Here is a 14,949-nt window from a genome sequence, read left to right on the forward strand (position 1 = left end):
TTCACACACTAAGGTTATCACTCATAATACTCATAATATACTCATCACCAAATAATTTTCCAATATTAAATGGACGCTCTTTCGATCAGTGCTCTTTTTATGTAATTGGTTTACAACTAGTTTCATTTTTTTATTTTTTTCCACTGATGAATTGATGATTTTTTTAGATTTATTCCTGTAGGGCTATAAAATTTTGGAGCCAAACAAAGGTTATATATTCTTATGTAAGGTTATATTGTGTGCGCTTGTGGTTTGTGTGTGTGTGTGTGTGTGTGTGTGTGTGTGTGTGTGTGAGTGCGTCTATGTGGTATGGATTGACATTTGACCTGCGCTGTACCTGGGCTCCGGGGACATTTCGACTTTTTGCTGTGTATTCATGTGTCCCCCTAAAACATGACTTGTAAATGCATTTTTAAGTGTCTAAATAATAATTTTTTCTACTTCTTATGAGGTCATTATTTATCTTTTGACCTGTATTTGCTTAAACTGTAGTGTAAATTCATTTATTAAACTATAATTAAAAGATTTTCTGATTTTCTTAAAAGTCCACCTATACCCCTCACCTGATTTTTGTGTATTCCAGTGTATTGCACAGCGACGTTTCGAGTTAGAGTGGATGTGTGTAGGTACTGCAATTTAATACACATTTTCAATACACACGGCCGGAAGTCATTGTGATTGGTAGGCTATATATATAGGCGGTACCTACAGGAAACGGCGCCACAACTTTCGCGCGCGTGCCCTTTAACAAGTGTATGTCGACGGCAATACGAAGACGGATTAAAAACACAAAGGTAAGCCTTTTTTAATGTAAAATGCACCATGACTTTAATACTATATGAAATTATAGGTGCACAGGCCTATATTAAACTGGTTTAATTTATGCTTTATGGACTGTTAGTGAGTCTTTGAAGAAGTAAAACGGCCCCAGCGTTTGTCATTGAGTAAATAAAATAGGGCTGACGACTAACCGCGTCAAAAGCGGGCTAACCCGTGTTAGGATTTACTCGGTGTTAAAGCATTATTGTGGCTTAAACGTGTTAATGCCGACATCGCGACTAACGCGATTAACAATTAAACCAGCGCAGTCTGAGTCAAAATCCCTGATGTCGCTGTTAGCTAATTTCGGGCAGTTTGTCCAATGTCTGTCCATTCTGCTGACAGCCCTAAAATAAAAGCAAGGGTATAAGTGTATTTAGTCGTGTATTTATTTATATGCCTGAAGAAAAAACTTCTTACAGTTTTGATGCCTAAGCTTTCTCAGTACTTGTATCACTCTCTGCAGTCGCCATTACAGAAATGTCACATGTCGCCATTTTGAGTACTAGGCCTTTAACATTTTAAAAGAAGGCATAAATTAGGACTATGAATAAGTCAGCTGTGTTTATGCTGTAAACTACACTACTGCTAGTTCTGCTACTACTGATGATGATGACAATGATGACGATAATCGTAATACTTTATATGCTTTGGTAATGCAGCCAATCAAAACGTACAGGAGAACATGCGAAGGAGACGCATTCCTCCACGGGAGGATGCAGTCTGTCATGTTTCTGCTGGAAGGGACAAACTGGGACTTGATATCCACTACATAAATGCCTTCAAAGGTAAGTTGGTCTTTAGTTTGGATTAGATTTGGAGTTTGTCACTTTGTCTTTTGTCACTCACTTGGTATGCCTCTGCAATTCAGGTCGGGGCATTTTCACGACTGTTCCATTCCAAAAAGGAGACTTCCTTTTGGAATACAGAGGTAAACTCATAACAAAAGAAGAATGTGAGCGGAGACCCAGAGTTTATCATGACAGCCTGAAGGTGTTCATGTTTGAATTCAAGTTTGATGGAAAACTCTGGTGGTGCGTATTATATCAGTGTAGTTTGATTAAGATTAAATTACACATTGCTTTTGATTTATGAAAAAAAAAGCTTCCTAACTAACTAGTTAAGCTAATACTTTTTTGCCTAACCCCACAGTGTGGATGCATCTCAAGAAGATGGGTCATTAGGCAGACTTGTCAACGACAACCACATCAGTCCAAGTGCTAAGATGAAAATATTAAATATCAATGGAAAGCCCCATCTATGCTTATTTGCAAGCAGAGACATAAGTCCAGGCGAAGAAATAGACTATAATTATGGTGACTCGGATTGGCTCTGGAGATGCAAGGTATTTCTACAATTGTACTTTTTGGAACTGATAAATTGCATACCGTAAGCCATTTTTACATTTGTACCTACTCAAATTGGCTTAACGTGACTTAGGGCATCTAGTTTTTCACTGAAATTGAGTATCACCTACTGTGCCTGGGGTCACTATAGCAATGCAGCCGAGCATCCAGTGATATAAATGCCACAGCAAGCATGGACGTCAAGGTGACAAAATGCCTGCTCAGTCTATACTTTAGTGTTCAATTCAGGGATCACGCTGTTAATTTTGGTCGCTATTTCAAACATTTCAGAGTTTCAAAAATGATGGCTTGGATTTTCACGAAGGAGGCGCACTCATAACTTATCGAGTGACACCATTGACCAGCCACCTGGTGGCATTCAGTCTATGTCAAATTTTCTGATCACTTTGGATCACTTGGAACCTTGGTGCAGTAGTTACTGAAAAACTACATGGTACTATAACCTACTGGAAAAACAGGGGTAGGTACTAATGGAAAACAGGCAATTGTGATGGCTGCCACATCAAAGCCCTCTAAAAGCATTAAAAAAATATCAGCAGGTATGCAGAAATAAAAAATGGCTTTTGGTTTCTAAATTTTAACAGTGATTGATGTTTAATGTGATTCTACACAGCAAAATCTCCAGTGTTAAATTAACACTGGAGAGTGTCTATAAGGGTCCACACCTCTGAGTGTTAAATACAACACTGTTGAGTGTTAAATTAACACTTTTGACAGTGTTATATGTTTAAAAGTAACCTAGTCAGTTTTGAAGATTAACAATGGCTAACACTGAGCAGTGCTGATTTTCTAACACTGGAAAATAACTCAAAATGTTAGAAATATTCCAGTGTTAGAAAATCAGCACTGCTCAGTGTTAGCCACTGTTAATCTTCAAAACTGACTAGGTTACTTTTAAACATATAACACTGTCAAAAGTGTTCATTTAACACTCAACAGTGTTGTGTGGACCCATATAGACACTCTCTAGTGTTAATTTAACACTGGAGATTTTGCTGTGTAGCCTCTTTAGTTAGATTCATTTTAAATTTTGGCCCTCGAAGATAAATGGGCCCTAGTGACAGTTCGTTGCTGCTACAGGTGATTGTTTTACTCCTTTAGCAATGGCTTAAAAAATAAAGAAATCACACTGACTATTTGTCTCTTAATCATAGGGCCTTAAATTCTCTATACATGACAGTGAATATTTTAAAGACATTAGCTTGAAACTTATCTTTCTCATACAGTTTATTTAATGTTTCAAAAGCGTCTTCAAAAATGCACTGTATATTCATTTTCTATCTGTTACACACGAAGACTGAGACCAGCCAGATTCAGAAGACTGTGAGCTGCCTAAAGCCGCAACCAAACAGCTTTCCAAACAATGATCTGGACCTGAAACATCCAGAGCCTGAAAGGGTAAATATAATCCAGTGTACCACTTAATGAACTAATAATTTAATCTATCATCATTCTTTATGGATGCTGTGTGTGTGTGTGTTTGGCAGTCACCTGGGTGTGATGTGATTTACATGGACCGTGGCTTGTAGGTCCTTTTCATTGTTTCAAAGTGCAAGTCTGGATAACATCTGAGTGTGTGTGTGTTAACCACCCAAATGTGACTTAGGAGGACCACACTGTTATTGGGGGACTCTGTCAAAGTTTGCTTCATGGTGACATCACTCTGGTTTTAGGAGGGGTCTTCTCGTATTTTTTGACAGTTTGACCTACAGCATGCAGAACTGACTACATGTGCTTTGTTTCTATGTTGAAATTTTTTGAAACTCAGGCTTGAACATTAAGATAGATAGTACTATACAACTTCTTAACTTGTTTTAGGCACTTTTTACTGCTGTAGTGCATGGGTTCTCTCTGGCTGTGTACTCTGGCTTCTTCCCACAGTCCAAAGATGTAGCTTATGGGGTTAGGTTAACTGGTGATTTAAAACTGCCCTTTGGTGTGAATGCAAATGCTTGTCCTTCCATGTTAGACTGGTGATCTGTCCAGGTTGTACTGCCCTATGGTAGCTGGTATAGGCCCCAAACCTGCTACCCCACAATCCTGATAAGGATAAGTGGAAGAGGATGGATGATTGCAAAGGAATCAGTTGTTAATTATTGTAGCCAGTATTTTTTTCAGAAGAAAACATTTCTTGAGTGGAAAGCCCCCCCCCCCACGCGCACACACACACATGCAAATTAAAAACAGAAGCACAGGCCTGCCCAGTACAGTTGCAAGAAGAGCACTTGGTCTAATCTTTGTGCCATCTTTTCTTTGTTGCAGGATCTTGATGAAGAAATGCCTCAGCAAGGCTCAGAAGCCATGCATTCTTCTTCAGTGCAAGATTTTGAAGAGGTAACATTGACCTAGGACAGATTTTAATGAATGTTTCTCATGCACGATGTGTACCTTACGCTATTTGCCGATAGTGAAATGGTTTATTCATCCTCTTGAGTGATGCATTTTTAGTAACTGTCAGATTACTGTTCTTTTGTCTTCATTTTCTATCTGTTACACACGAAGACTGAGACCAGCCAGATTCAGAAGACTGAGCTGCCTAAAGCCGCAACCAAACAGCTTTCCAAACAATGATCTGGACCTGAAACATCCAGAGCCTGAAAGGGTAAATATAATCCAGTGTACCACTTAATGAACTAATAATTTAATCTATCATCATTCTTTATGGATGCTGTGTGTGTGTGTTTGGCAGTCACCTGGGTGTGATGTGATTTACATGGACGAAGTTTATTAGTTGATATCTGCAACTGAATTGAAAACACCTCACCTTTCCAACTGTCCAAAACAAATAAATGTTGCAATATTTTGCTAACAGTTTCACAATCATCGTCTGGTGTGCACAACAATATCATCTTTGGACAAGTGCATTCAGTGTGTGGGACCGGTTTCCTCCCTCAAGTGGCTTGGCTATAAGTGCAAAGGTGAGACATTTAGTGAATAGGTACAGTGTATAGTAAAAAGCATTAATAGAGTTCAACAAGTTAAGACTAGCTGAAATGAACACTGCTCCCTTTTTAATTAATGGGTGGTCACGTCTAATTAAAGAAATGTAGTATTACCTCATTGGTGCAGGACCTTGTAAAAATGGTATACTTGGGATTGTCCTCAATTCCCCATTCCATAACATAAACTGCTCAAAATAATAAAGGGAACACTTAAACAATGCGATGTTACTCCAAGTCAGAACACACTTCTGTGAAATCAAACTGTTCACTTAGGAAGTAACACTGACAACCAGTTTCACATGCTGTTTTGCAAATAGAGTAGACAACAAGTGGAAATTATAGTCAATTCACCATAATAAAGGACTGGTTCTGCAGGTGGTGACCACAGACCACTTCTCAGTACCTATGCTTTCTGGCTGATGTTATGGTCACTTTTGAATGCTGGCCGTGATTTCATTTTAGTGGTAGCATGAGACGGTCTACAACCCACACAAGTGGCTCAGGTAGTGCAGCTCATCTAGCGTAGCACATCAATGTGAGCTGTGGCAAGAAGGTTTGCTGTGTCTGTTAGTGTAGTGTCCAGAGCATGGAGGTGCTACCTGGATGTGGAGTAGGCCAAAGGAGGGCAACAACCCAGCAGCAGGACCGCTACCTCCACCTTTGTGCAAGGAGGAACAAGAGGAGCCCTGCAAAATGACCTCAAACAGGCCACAAATGTGCATCTGTCTGCTCAAATGGTCAGAAACTGACTTCATGAGGGTGGCTTGAGGGTCCAGCGTCCACAGGTGGGGATTGAGCTTGCAGCCCAACACCATGCAGGATGCTTGGCATTTGCCAGAAAACACAAAGTTTGGCAACTTCAGCACGGGCACCCTATGCTCCTCACAGCTGAAAGGAGGTTCAAACTGAGCACGTGACAGTCTGGAGATGCCGTGGGGAACGTTCTGCTGCCTGCAACATCCTCCAGCATGATCATATTGGCAGTGGGTCAGTAATGGTGAGGGGTGGCATTTCTGTACCTGCCAGAGAGCCTGACTGTCATTGGGTAACAAGATGAGGTCCTCGGACCCTTTGTGAGACCACATGCTGGTGCGTTTGACCCTGGGGTCCACCTAATGCGAGACGACACTGGACCTCATGTGGCTGGAGTATGTCAGCAGTTCCTCCATGACAAAGGCATTGATGCTATGGACTGGCCCGCCTGTTCCCCAGACCTGAATCCAATTGAGCACATCTGGGACATCATGTCTCACTCCATCCACCACAAACTGTCCAGGGGTTGGCAGATGCTTTAGTCCAGGTCTTGGAGGAGATCCTTCAGGAGACCATCCGCCACCTCATCCCGAGCATGCCCAGGCATTGTAGGGAAGTCATACAGGCATCTGGAGGCCACACACATTCAACTACACACTTTCATGCCATTCAACTACCTAAAGAACAAAGTATTTAATAAGAATAATTCCTTCATTCACATCTGGGATGTCCTTTTTTTTTTGGGGGGGGGGATTAGCAGTGTATGTGTAGTCATTAAAATATCCTTAAGTGTGAACAGTTTGGTTTTTTTTTTTTTTTCAGCATTTGACATTACTGCAATGCTTTGACAAAAAACTACTTCACTTAAATAGAACTGCAAAGCTAAATTAAGTCTATCAAAATGTGTTTCAGTTTGTTTAGGGGTCTGGCACAAATCTTGCCTTGCAAAATTGGCAAATCAGAATTGCCACCAGTCAACACAGGTGTGTATCCCATTCATATTTGGCTTGACTTTGTTTTTCAGTTTATTTTTTACCTGTCTAAAGTATTGATCAATTAAAATAACTTTTGTTCTTACATTCCAGAAAGAAGAAATTTCTGAATATTCAGGGGAGGATGGATTGCCACATTCAGTTCAGGATCAAATATCAAGCGATGATGATGGCAACCACAGCATATCAGAAGAAGAATATGTGCCAGATTCAGAGTCATATGATGAAGATTCAGATGAAGACATCTCATTATTGCCAAGCACATCAAAAGGTCTGCTATGCCAAAATGACATCTCCAAAGCGCATGAACAATCAGATTCAATGAATTTAATCCACAACTTGACAAAGGACAAGCCACAAGATAAAAGTGAGCTTTGCGAAACTGAATCAGAAAAAATGACTTTAAGTAAAAGAAATTACTGCTATTTTTGTGGCAAACCACAAGCTAAAATTTCCCGCCACCTGAAAACGCACAAAACGGCTCCTGATGTTGTGCATGCATTTTCCCTGCCTAGAGACTCAAACGAGCGTAAAAGTCTGTTAGAGAAATTGAGAAATAAGGGAAATTTTAAGCATAATGCTGCAGTTTTGCATGGTGGAGTGGGACCACTGAAAGTGAAGAGAAGACCCAAGATTAAAGCAGTAGAGGGAAAGTTCGCTCATTGCTTTTATTGTCAAGGGATGTATGTTCGCAAGGATCTTTGGAGACATGTCCGCAGATGTCCGAACAAACCAAAAGATGACACGGATAAAGAACCTGGAAGAACCAAAGTACTCGGCCTGGCTTTAACTCTGGAGTCTCAGTGTTATCCGCAGGTGTCAAGTGGAGTCTGGAAGGTTCTTGCTGTTATGAAACAAGATGAGATTGCCTCAGCTGTGCGAAATGACTTTACTGTTATTCACTTTGCCCAGTCCCTCTACAATAAACATGGACAAGACCCTACAAAGTATGATTATATACGACAGAAGCTTCGTGAAGCGGGACGTTTGTTGTTGTGTCTGCGCACAGAATTCTCAGTGCATAACATGGAAGAAGCTATTAAGCCTGCTAATTTCCAGAGAGTTGTGCAAGCAGTAAAGAAAGTTTCAGGTTTTGATGAAGAGACACTGTCATACAAAACTCCAAGCCTTGCGCTGAAACTGGGACATACACTGCATAAAATGTCTGACATTATCCATTGTCGTGCCCTCATGACAGAGGATGAAGCCCTAATCAAGTCCACTGATGCGTTCAAGAAGTTGTATGTCTCCAAATGGTCCGAGATGGTGTCTCACCGTGCCTTGAACACATTGAGTGAGGCAAAGTTTAACAAGCCATCAACATTGCCCTTTACAGAAGATGTTCGGATTCTCCATCACTACCTTCAAAAATCTGCAGAAAGTGCCTTTTGCAGCTTGGAGAATGAAGCCACAGCTCAGAATTATGCCCAACTTGCACAAGTTACACTCTCACAAATCATTGTGTTCAACCGAAGACGTTCTGGAGAGGTTTCAAAGATGCGCCTCAAAAGTTTTCTTGAAAGAGACAAAACAGCACTCCACACAGATGTTGCCATGGGGCTCTCAGAAATGGAACAGAGACTCTGTAACTATTTCTGTAGAATAGAAATAATGGGGAAAAGGGACAGAAATGTTCCGGTTCTGCTAACACCAAGCATGCTGGATGCTCTGTCACTACTGGTTAGTAGGAGGCCTGACTGTGGTATTTGTGCCACTAATATCTACCTCTTTGCAAGACCCCGATCAATGAGTCATTACAGAGGAATGGACTCCTTGCGTGTTCATGCACACCAGTGTGGAGCAAAGCAGCCTGAGTATCTAAGATCGACACAGCTCAGAAAACATGTTGCCACACTCTCACAAGTCCTTAATTTGAAAAACAACGAACTTGATCAGGTTGCAGATTTCCTGGGTCATGATATCCGCGTTCACCGCGAATTCTACAGATTACCAGTTCCCACAACACAGCTGGCCAAGATTTCCAAACTGCTTTTAACACTGGAAAAAGGACATCTTTCCCAGATCCAGGGGAAATCACTGGATGAGATCAAAATAGGTTTGTATTGAAAGGAGCAAATATTAGGGCAGTAGTTGAATATTATGCTTTATCAACAGAATTAAAACCTAAAAGCACAGACCATTCTGTTAAATGTCCATGATTTAAGGTTCTTGAAGTCTATTGTTTCATCACTTTGCAACATTTGGCAAACTGCAGAGTGGTGGCCTTAAATAGTAAAACTATGTACTATAATTTCCAGTATTTGTTCTGTATTTTGTCATATCTCGTTGTTAATGTGAGGTTTTTGGGGGGGTTGTGTTTGTTTGTTTTTTTGTTTTGTTTCCCCCCCCCCCCCCCCCCCCCCACAATTTCTCAGATGAAATTGCATTAAGTGATGCTGAAACAAAGGACAGTGAGAGTGAATCAGATGATGATGACACAGCACTCACAATGTCGGCGTGTGGCACCAGTGAGCCTGTACATGCAGTAGCTGATTCCACAAACACAGCGCAGCTCCAAGACACTGTAGATTGTGGTAAGTTACCACTAGCTTGGTTTCTGTGGATAAAATGTTTGTTACAAATATTAAAACTTAATCAAATTGTGTAATCAGCAGATGAAGGACCACTCACAATGCCTGCAGCAAGTGAGACTGCTGCTCCCTCTGAAGGTAAGGGGTGCAGTTGGTTCTCTAAGCGTATTATTGTTTCATCACTTTGCAACATATGGCAAACTGCAGAGTGGTGGCAAAAAGTCACTTGGATGAGTGACAAAATGTTTCTCCCACTGAAAACGCTACGTCCAGATTAACAGAATCAACGTTTTGGGATTTACTTACCTGGATGATTGAGCATGCATCAAGAGACTTTTATTCAACTTTTTATTTAGTCTTTTATTCACAGCGGAACACTAAATGTTGTCTCATTTTAGAAATTTGATAAATTTTCAAAGAGAATTTTAGCTCGTTTTGATATTGATGGTAGCAACACATTTCAGAAGTTAATACAGGGTAGCATCCATTCTTTTAACAAGCAAATGTTTTTTGTTTTTTTTGTTTGGTTTTTTGTTTGTTTTAACTACTACTACTTTATATATCTTCCAGAGAAAAATGCTGCTCAATCCCACAATTCATTTCATTTCATTTCATTTATTTATTCATTTTCAGGCACAACAAATACCTATATTGAACATAAAATACACAAAACAAAAAACAAAACTTGCCTGAAAAAGGAGTGGGACGAAGAAAACTTATTAAATCCCACCCCTATACTCACTCATCAACAAAAAAAAAACAATAAACTTCCCGCAGCTACGCCCATCATTGCATACAGACCCATCAACAGCCCCGGGCAGATACAAGCATCTAAGCGGCAGCTCGCAACCAACAATTAGAGCCTTCATAACTGAATACAGAATATATAAATTATAAATTGCATTACCACAGGTAACAGGCAGTAATAACTACAAGTAACAGACACACATACATATACGTACATATATATCTACACACACAAGTACATATATGTACATACATACGCACACTTTATTTTTTTATTTTTTATTTTGGAATCCATATCAGCAATGGTAAGAGGACAGACATTACAGAGCACACTAAAACCCATCATTGAGTATACTGTGACCAGACCAACTGTTTGTAGAGAAATTTAAATCTATGAATATTTTTGCATTGTTTCAATTGTAAACTCAGACTGTTCCAGATTTTCACACCACATACAGACACACAAAAGCCTTTACGGGTTGTTCGAGTTCTGGGTAATTTGAATTCTCCAAAGCCTCTCACATTATAAACCTTTTCTCGAATTTCAAATCTAGTTTGTAAATTTGCCGGTAAAAGTTTAGTAAAAGCTTTATACAAAATTGTGGATGTATTGTAATTAACCAGATCCTGGAATTTAAGTAACTTTGCCTGAAGAAAGAATTTGTGAGTATGATCTAGATAACCAGCCTTGTGAATAATACGCAGTGCTCGTTTCTGTACTGTGACTAATGGATTAGTTGTATTTTTATATGTATTTCCCCACACTTCCACACAATATGTAAGATATGGAAGAACCAGGGTACAGTACAGAGTACGAAGTGCATCTTTATCAAGGAATTGTTTCACTTTGTTCAAAACTGCGAGGCTTCTGGAAATTTTGGTTTTTATGTGTCTGACGTGGGGTTTCCATGAAATTTTGTTATCAATTATAACTCCCAAAAATTTGTTTTCACTCACATTATCAATTGGTACACCTTCAATGATAATTGGTAATTCTATATTATATTTTAAATTACCAAAAAACATTGCTTTAGTTTTATTTATATTTAATGATAATTTATTTATGTCCATCCATTTTTTTATTAATTTTAGCTCCCTGTTTACAGTCATTACAAGATCAGTATAATCATCGCTACTGAAAAATATGTTGGTGTCATCTGTGAACAGTATGAGTTTAAGTACTTGAGAAACATCAAACAACAACGTGCAACAACAATTCCCGAAGAGCTCCCAAAAACATGTGGTCCAAGGCTGAGGTTGCTGCAGTGATGAGGCATTTTAAAGACCACATAAACGAAGGGAAACTAGCCACCAAAAATGAATGCAGTCATTGCAAATTGGTAGAAGATCCGGTGTTGGCAGGAAGAACAGTTCAAAACATAAGAGATTTTGTAAGAAACAGAGGATTAACTGCAAAAAGGCAGAAAAAAAATGAACTAAAATAACTGTTTAGCCAGATGTGGTTTTACATCTTGGTCAGATTGCCAATTGTTGTTAACACTGATGTTCTGTTTAAAGAAAAAAAAAAAGTTCTTGTTAAATACAGAAGCAGTTTGTATTTCATAATTTTTACATTTAATTTATTTAGGGTTTTTTTTTTGACGGGTTATATTTAAAATAAAAAATTATAAATGCATATTTTCTCCCCTTAATATTTACCTTTAAACTATTAAAATTCATTTTAAATGTTTTTAATTTTTCTGTTTTCTATATTTTTATATTTCTGTGGGAAGCGTGGGCATTTTTGTCCATAGATTTCTTTTTTTATTTATGGTTAAAATTAATGTTCAGATCCAAGAACACTAATAAAATGATGTTCCAGTAATCCTGTGTCCTGTCAGATGTGTATTTATGGTAATGATGAGCTATTTAAATATTACATCATTGTCCCTTTAAAGATCCAATATTGTTTTTTTGGACCTCATAAAACACATTGTTGTCAAGTGGACAATGTCTCCAGAAAACACAATAGAGTCTGGTTGGTGTGTATCAGTGTATCTAGACTTCTATAGGGAGTGTATGAGGTCTGAAGTGACCCAAATTTTTTTCAGATTTTTTCGAACACTTTAACCTCACTCCCTTGGCTCTAAGTCCTTTGAAAAGGGTAGTCCACTTAAACCACCACCGGGCGGATTGACGTAGGATAGTCCCTCCATACCACATAGACCCGTGTGTGTGTGTGTGTGTGTGTGTGGTCTTAGAAGAAAAAAGTAAGTTCCAACTGTATGTTTATGCAATTTTACTTCAGGATTAGGTGACAGAAATTAAGTTGACAGTCCATAGGTGATATAAGGTTACTGTAATGAGTATCATTAGTGAGCTTGCATCCCACCTGCACTGTGTAAAACAACAGGCCAAGCCTCAGAGGAGTGGCCTGACTACAGCCAGTCTCTAAACAACTAATTATCTCACAGTAGCTACTATGAAGGACTTTTGGGATGTTTTCCCATGTATCACTGTCATTAGCAGGATCCGTGAACCTGATCTAATGTAGTATATCACAACAAACATCCAGTACCTTTGGGTCTTCACACCAGAGAGAAGAGAGAGGAGGAGAGAATTTATTATTTCAATGGCCTCCACAATGTGTCACTAAGTTGTAACTATCACAGACGTAACTGTCAAAAGGATAAAGTGGTCAACAAGCCATTTTGTCTTTTGGCCTAAGAGAGCAATTAAACTTGCCTTGTATTAAAAAGTTTGGTATTAATTATCAGAAATAGGAGATTTAAAGAGTAGCCTTCAAAGCGTACCTGACTATGGTGTAAACTAGTATAATGGATTTTCAATAAACAAGATGTGATTCAAGCACAGATTTTGAACAAGTTTTACCTTCTGAAGTCAAAGTTATCACATGTGCTAACCAGTGGCGGGGTGGCTTACTGGGCTTAAGCCCGGGTTGTTTTTTCAGAAGCTCAGGGTCTTTTGGAGTGTAATTTTTTCATAGTTAGATGCCTGGCTGACAACTGTATAAAACAAAAACTACACACAATATTTGAAGCACATAGTGCACACTGGCAGGGCCTGGCAGGGCCTGGCAGGGCGAAGGACGCGGTCTCAGCTGAACTATGGACACGCACACACATACATATACTGATACTGATAAGCACTCGCTGACACATCACCCTCCCTACCCCGGATCCAACGCCACCTCCAACGCTTACCTCCCCTCTGATGTGGACATCGGGTCAGCTGGAGGCGCAGTCGAAGATTGCAGCGGTCCCAGATCAGATGTACACACTGGAACACTTTCCCGTGTTGCTTGTCTGTGTTTATTGTGCTATGGTGTGTTAATATCTGTGCATTCCTGTATTATCCTTTTGTGTTACGCATTTTGATGTTTTTTTCCTTGCTACCTAGCCTGACCTGTCTCCCCAATGTGATGTTTGTGTATTGTATGTACGGTCGGCAAGGTCTGTCATCTCGGTTGTGGGGAGCTGCTGCCTGCGAGTTTGCTGTTGGAGAAGTGGAGCCAGGCAGACAGAGGAGAACTGAAGTTTGACCAGGTACCAAAGCAAATCATTCATACTGTACAAACAATGTAAATATGACAGTGTATCACGAAAGATTGATATCAAACTGATCACTTGACCCATATTACATTACTTGTTCTTCAAGTGAATCAACAAATGGCGAAATGAAAAGCCGAACAACAACAATGTTGTTTCTTTAGAGAGTCTTAGCTTACATTTGTGTTTATTTCATATTTTCAGTTGTTACCCTCCACGGCTAAATAAATTGGTTTCAGAATACAAGAATGGACATAAGGGGCTTCTTTCAAAGAAAACACTCAGGTAGATGTTATTTTATATATTATGCTTTGTATGTTGTTCAGTATATTTCTATGCAAAACAAGAGGAATTTCAATACACAGCAGGATATTCACAGTTGAAACCAGATATTTACATACACTTTATGGAAAACATAAAACAAGAACATTTTTTTACTGTACAACATCAATTTAGAGTAAACTTGTTTTGTTTTGGATAAATAAATATTGAAATATCTTTTGAATTAGTTACATGTCAGAATAAAGAGAGCTGTCTATGTTTTTTATCACTTTCATCAAATTTAGGAGTATACACTAAGTTTATTGTTAATTAATAAGAAAACTCCAGACGATTCCATTCTGAGCTGAAGAAGCTTCTGATAGGTTAGTAGAGTCCATGTGAGTAAACTGGTGGCACACCCGTGGATGCATATAAGGCAAAACACAGAGCCTGTTTCTTTGACATAGGAAAATCAAGAGATATCAACCAAAACACCAGGAAAAGAACTGTGGAGCTCCATAAGTGTGGCTCAATTTTGAATACAATTTGGTGCCATTTACAATTAAGAAATACAGATAGTTTCTCTCTTTACTCTTAAAGTTAACAAATGTGCTTTTTATATTTATCAACCTAAAAAAAATAAACATTTAGCCTGATTTTATGTTACAATTAAAAAAGTGTTTGTGTTTTTATCTGAAGAGTTTGTAAATATCTGGTTTCAACTGTATACACAGCAAATTCAAAAGTGTTAAATGTTTTGGTGTTAAGAGTCTTCTTGCAAAAGTAGAGTTAATTTTACTCTAAGTAGAGTCACATTCTTTTAATGTAACTCTGAGGTGTAAAATGATAGTAGTTAAAATCGAGTGTTAAAAATGAGCGTTTCTCTGTCAAATCTGGAGGTGTTACAATGGAAACATTAACTCTTGACCTCTTAACTCTGAACTCCTACAGGGGCTATGACACCAATAGAGTAAATTGACAGACTCCGCCCCCAGCACGGCTCCAATCGAAGCTGAAGTGAAGCCGTT

General features: G+C 38.9%; 1 protein-coding gene across 1 annotated transcript in view; it reads left to right on the forward strand.

The window, feature by feature from the left end:
- The first annotated feature begins 1,504 nt into the window (after positions 1 to 1,504).
- The window catches only part of LOC146650601 (uncharacterized), a 30,096-nt gene continuing 16,651 nt past the window's right edge, over positions 1,505 to 14,949 (forward strand). The window contains exons 1-5 of the mRNA XM_085383568.1: positions 1,505 to 1,607; positions 1,691 to 1,853; positions 1,972 to 2,164; positions 3,483 to 3,584; positions 4,449 to 4,520. Coding sequence (XP_085239694.1) covers positions 1,505 to 1,607; positions 1,691 to 1,853; positions 1,972 to 2,164; positions 3,483 to 3,584; positions 4,449 to 4,520 — 633 coding nt within the window. The remainder of the gene's footprint in view (positions 1,608 to 1,690; positions 1,854 to 1,971; positions 2,165 to 3,482; positions 3,585 to 4,448; positions 4,521 to 14,949) is intronic.

Source organism: Rhamphochromis longiceps, linkage group LG16, assembly GCF_057381845.1.
Source record: "Rhamphochromis longiceps isolate RC_006_pf linkage group LG16, R_longiceps_female_GT1.1, whole genome shotgun sequence".
Taxonomy (NCBI): Eukaryota; Metazoa; Chordata; class Actinopteri; order Cichliformes; family Cichlidae; genus Rhamphochromis; species Rhamphochromis longiceps.